The sequence below is a fragment of the Talpa occidentalis genome, unplaced genomic scaffold, assembly GCF_014898055.3.
Source record: "Talpa occidentalis isolate TD23 unplaced genomic scaffold, MPIMG_talOcc4v2.1 talOcc4.4, whole genome shotgun sequence".
Taxonomy (NCBI): Eukaryota; Metazoa; Chordata; class Mammalia; order Eulipotyphla; family Talpidae; genus Talpa; species Talpa occidentalis.
Genome location: NW_023604295.1, coordinates 46,509,577 through 46,515,576, shown reverse-complemented (window position 1 = coordinate 46,515,576; position 6,000 = coordinate 46,509,577). Strand labels below are relative to the sequence as shown.

Below are 6,000 nucleotides of genomic sequence, written 5' to 3'. Positions count from 1 at the left end.
CCTAGGTCACTAGTTTAAAACTGCACTAACAGAGAACCTTTGGTCAGGCAAAGATCCACCTGCAGAGCATGCAGGCTCCTCTTCTGATAGCCGCCTACAGAAGTTTCTTCACCACCAGCACTCTTTAAGAACAATACAAAACCTTCAATCAATTAACAATCTTCCCCTTATAGTTTCAAAATTTATGGACCACCCTGGGTTTACATTTCCTTTTTTGTCTGCCACACCTGCCACCAACATGCCAAAGGCAAGTCTTCAAATACCCGAGGATATGGATTAATTTTACAAGTGACAATTTAAGTCCCCATTTACAAGAGTTACACCTTCAAAGCTCCCGACCAATTTCAAGCTGTGCACTATACTGAAGTCTTACACTTGACTGTAAAAGAAAACAAAGTTCAAAAAAACTTCAGCACAGAACAAAGTTTTCTCCTTTTGTAGAAGGGGCATGAGGCAGGAGTCCTGTTTCTAAAGTATACAACAGCAGATTTCTGATAAAAAAGGATTGTCGTGGGAGAGAGATTGTGTGTTCTAGTGCTCCGCTTCCCGCCCCCCACCCCCAGAACCCCACCCCACCCTCTGGATCTCCCTCAAAGTGAGAATACAATGAAATTGGTTTGTATTTATAGATATTTTACAAGGTTAAATAAGAACAACAACAATAATAAAAAAATTGAACACTAAAATGAATAGGTTTCTTTGTCTCTTTTTTAATTTTCTTTCCAAACGTGACCAGTGTTGCTGAGTGACACTCAAGTAACTGGTGGTTTTTCCTGTGCAGCTGGCTGCTTGGGACTGTTCAGGTGGAGTTGGAAGCTGATGCAGAAGCGGCATTATTGGTCTGTCCACGGTCTCCGGCATTAGCATCTGTAAATCAAAGGTCCCAAGAGAGAGCATGAGCAACGCTATAATACTGCAAAGAGAAAAGCACACTGCCTCGACTGCAGACTGTGAACTGTGCGGGCTTCCAGGATGTATTTGAGGTGTTTTCTGAAATATTGCCAATACTATGAGATCTGAATTTAATTCTGCTTATAGCTAAGTCAGTGCCTTGGCTTGTTCTTGGTGCGGGGAAGACAGTATCTTTGAATTCAAGTTACAGAGGCAGGGAGCCAAAGACTTTTCGTGAACACTCAGTTGTACATGAGTACTCAGTTGGAGTTTAGTCTACTTGAAAATAAATGAAGAGTGTACAGCTGGGAAAACTTGTTAAAAATTTTGAACCCTGTTCTAATATGCCGTCTGCTTAAGTGGGTGAGTGGGTACAGAATTGGAAGTATATGGGTCATCAGTTTTAACAGGCAGAAACACTATGTGCAAATAATACTCAGCTGATGGCTTTTAAGTACAGTCTATTATTCACAGAAATGGAAAACAACTGGCAAAAAAATAGCTGCTGTAGTACCAATTCACTTATTTAATTCAATAAAGCATTTTGCAGTCACATCTTGGTACTGAACTGACTTTTCTAGTCATTTGAAAATATGTATAACTTTACAACTAACTTTAACTTCTTTCCCAATTTTTGAGGGCCATTATTATTTTATAACATCTATTAATATTTAAGCAGACATTTAATTGTATTCAGATTGGCTCTTCATCTCTGGTAGTTAACAGACTGCTGTTTGTATGGCTGACTAGTTGCCTCCTTGTCCTCACACATGACTGGAAATAAACTGCAGGATAATTTTTCTTTGAAACACTGCATGCTAAACTCTGGTAAAGAAGAGAGGTAGCTTGATTGGGATGAGCAACTTCCAAGAATCATCACCAGGAAGCCACATTACCCTTGGCCATTAGGGCAGGTGACATCAAAAAAACAGACCCAGAAGTTCTATTTCTCTAGAGACAAGCACTCCTATATCCTATTATAAGTAGATAAAACAATGTCACTGCTCAACACAACATTTGGCCCGCAGCATCTTTTAATTTTTAAATTAGAGTGAGAAACAAAGACCCCCAAGGATACACAGAAAGTATTTATGGATTACATGTTCAATTTTTCATTCTATAACCACTCTACAAAAACTATACTTCGTTTCTAAATTTTTTGATCATCCTGCCTTCAAAACAATCTACTTATCATCAGCTTGGCCTCTGGTAGAAAAAATAATTTATATGTGTCTTAATTTGAATAATTATGTTTAATTTCCTTCAAAACACCGGTAGCTGTTCTAAGCCTGTTTTCATGTAGTAAGTGCAGACAATATGGCATCAGGGTCCATGTATTAATTTGCATTGCCTATGATGAGTAATAGTCACTTGTTGGCAGAGCACATGGACAACTGGCAGGAGAAGGCATATGATACACTGAATCTATTCTCCAAAGGAAGATAAACAGCCTTTTCCAATAATCAGTAATTAACTATGTTTACTGCCTTATTCATGACTTCTGGATAAGTTCTGGTTAGTGGGAGTTTTATTCTCAATAATCATCCAAGTTCCATGCATCATTAATAACCTAACATAGTTCCTAGGTGGACCCCAAGTTTGTAAGCCTTTCTTAGGAAGAAACATTCATTTCCGTAATTTAGACACAGGTTGCTTTAGAAAAGACAGTTCTGAGAAAGCACAGAAGGAGCTCTTCAGGATTACACTGTTCCTCAGAGATCCATGCTTACTGTAGCATTTCCCGGGCTTTGGATGACACTCAGAATCTATGCACGGTCATTATCAAAGAGCAATTCTCTCTCACTTCTAGGCATGTGAAGACGACAGGCAAAATCACTGCATTCTGGTCTTCCCCAGGACTTAAGAGATTTCACCAATCATTGGGAAGTTCTTGCTTGTCCATCGCATCAGCACACATACCTGCACTGTTTGCAGGTCTGACCATGGCAGCTATATGTTACACCAGCCAACGCCCAACACAGTTCATCTTCATGGCTGCCTGTCTGTTTATGACAATTTGCTCTTTGGTAAAATGCTAGTCTGCAGATGTCCTTTTACTGCTTATTAGCTGTGAGTTTAGGACAGTCCCAAAACTAGCTTCCCTTTCCTTGGATGAATTCAAAGGCTGCCTGTAATATCACAATAGCACAACCCTTTGAAGTAGGCATATGACCAGAAATAAACTGACCTTCTGAATAATAAAGTTTGAAAAGAAACTTATGCTCCTCGGGTTTATAATTTAATGATCTAATATTTTTTCTTCTTAGAAATACTTCCAAGTCACTTGATAAGTAAAATCTTAAGCTATTTTGATTATAAATATCCTTGATACCTAAAGTCACAGTACTGCACTGTAATGGCAGGAAGGGATGGAGCACATTCTCTGATAGAGCAGATGGGGTAAAGGAGGAGTCCTAGAGCTTTCGGTGGCCTTTGCAGGCTTTATTTGGGATTTATCAGGTACACGGAAGGCAAGGGTGCCGGGGGCCAGGAGGCTGGCACTCTTCACTCTCTCTGGGCTCTCTGGAGTTCTCTCGTGGCCTTGTTCTCTTTCTTCTGCTTCTGCTGTTCCGCTCTCTGTTGGCATCTCCGTGACACCGCCCTTGTAAGCCCAGTCTCTCAGCCCAGGTGTACCCACTTACATCTGCCCACAACCTACTCCAGGTGCCCGCCATCAGGCATGCATTCAGAACCACAGGGTTCTATCATCAATCCTAATGGCGGGAGGGCAGAAAAGCCTGATACATTTTTACCTTAGCCTATATGTACTTATTCAATAAAACAAAATAAAAAACTTCTAAGTAGAGCAATAAACTCCACTTAAAATCAAATCATTCATGTCTTGGTGAGAATAAGAGTTTTCTGTTTTTCAGAGGCAAAGAATACAGGGAGGAGAAAAGCACACCAAATGTGAAGTTCTGTAAACTCGACAGTAACCGCAACAGACTAATTGCCTTACTAACTGAACAAAACACTATTTCTTAAATTCTTTTTAAAAAATTTATTTTCTTACACCTTTGTTAATTTTTGGATAGTATTTTATCTCTCCCTTCAGGTGTAGTCCCCACAATTCTCCTACCACCACTGTACCCGTGAACCATCACCACAGTCCCTCGTGCTCTTCCCTTTCCCTGTTTTGACCCCTCTCTCTTTCCCTCCCCTGCTGTTTGCCTCAGATTTCTTAAATTCTTTTTGGTACATGTTTATTTTGTTTCCACTCCCAGCTGTGTAAATTTATTTTACATGATTTACTCTAAGTATCGGCCATATATAATAAAAATGTTCAATCCCCAAGAAACGGGGGATTATCCCCATTTGCAAATGGGAAAATGGAGGCACAAAGAGATTAATCAGTAATGTGCCCAAGGTCTATTGGGAGAGTTGGGCACAAACAGAACAAAGAAGAGAATAAAGATTTCTATGGGCATGAGAGGACAGCAAAAAAGATTTCCTAGCAAAGGGAGAAAAAAAGCTTAAGGGGACTTGCATTCACGTCCTATACAATCTACTTCGATAGCTAAAAATGTATTTTTATTATCTAAAAGGGTTATTAAATTAAAATAGATCAGTAAATTTACAAGAATGGTTAAAATAAGTTACTTTATTTTCTAATTTTCAAACAATCTGTATGGAGTATACAGAGATACAAGTGTTTCTGGAAGAAACTATAAAGCTGATAATTCACTAACTTCAAAGCCCCCTAGAAACCAATGCCTACTTACTACCTTTCTTGCCACAGATCAACACCCAATCAACCAACCAACCAACCAACCATGGATGGACCTGAGGGACAATGGAGAGAATAATCAGCTTTAGGGAAGAAAGTGTAAGACTGTATATATACATTGTGGTATGATTTATCTTTCAAGATGGCCTCACTGAGCTACGCCTCTAAATGTCCATGTCCTATACAGTCCTTTCCCCTGGTGATGAGACTGACCCGTGTAACAACTAGGATACTACAGAAATTATGGTGGGTGATGGCCAAGGATATGCCATAGTAGAAACTGTAGCTTCTACCTTGTCCTCCTCCTTGGATTACTTGGTCTAGAGGGCATCAGCTGCCAGGAGAGACTTTCAAGAAGCCCTATCGAAAGGACCACATCACAAGGGGCTGAGACCTCCTACATACAGCCAGCATGGATTTACTCATCACATGAACGAGCCATTCTGGAAGTAGATACTATAGCTCCAGGCAAGCCTTCAGATGCTTCAGCCCTGGCTGACATTTTCACTATAACCTCAAAAGACATCCTGACCTCATCTACAGAAACTATTCAATATGTGAGATAATAAATGTTTACTATCATTTTAAGCTGTTAAGTTTTGGAATCTCTTGACATGTAGGCAATAGGCAACTAATATATACATAAATATCAAAGAACTTTTTTAAAGATTTATTTATTTATATAAGAACCGGGGTACAGAACAGGCAGACTGATGAAATACACTGCTGAGGGGAGCAGCAGGCGAGACAGGAGAGGTCCGCTGCACCATGTGGGACCCTCGTCAGTCGGCAGGGATCGAACCAGCGCTGCAGACGCTGCGGACAGCTTCACAGTGCTGTGCTCAACAGCCTGTGCCACCAGGGGAGACCCTATATCAAAGAACTTAAATGCAACCTAGGGTTTATGCTCACAAGGCCAATGGGAGTGCCACTAGCCAAGTCCCTCTACAATTATTAGGCATGCTCCTAATAAACTATACAAGATGAGGAAAACTACATCAGATTAGCAATTGTGTTTTCCCTAATTCTAAGAAGAGTTTGTGGTCTACGGCTTTTGTATTGGATGTGGCAAAAGAGAGTATGTATATATATATTTATTGAAACCAACGTTAGTCTGTGTGACTTCAGAGGTAAAAATGACAAGTTGGGCAATCCCAAGTGAAGCCAAGGATGATGGTCTAAGTTTTTGGGTTCCCCACAGTTTCTGAGGCTGTGATTTTGTCCTAGCACATAAATGTTGCACATAAATTTTTATGTGCAAAATCCCCAAACCTGACATACAATTTTTTTTCTAGAGAGTACCACAGTTACTTTCCCAGATTCTTAGAGGTCTGTAAAAGCCACAAGATAATCAAGTCATGAATTAGATGGCCAGATGTCTC

At 40.0% G+C, this 6,000-nt stretch overlaps 1 protein-coding gene across 3 annotated transcripts in view; it reads right to left on the bottom strand.

The window, feature by feature from the left end:
- Positions 1 to 585: 585 nt before the first annotated feature.
- The window catches only part of GSK3B (glycogen synthase kinase 3 beta), a 170,497-nt gene continuing 165,082 nt past the window's right edge, over positions 586 to 6,000 (bottom strand). For 2 of the 3 annotated variants that reach the window (XM_037525488.2, XM_037525489.2), the window contains one exon: positions 586 to 867. In XM_037525488.2, the coding sequence (XP_037381385.1) occupies positions 800 to 867 (68 nt within the window). In that variant the 3' untranslated portion in view covers positions 586 to 799. The remainder of the gene's footprint in view (positions 868 to 6,000) is intronic. The other variant, XM_054700537.1, reaches the window with a different exon arrangement.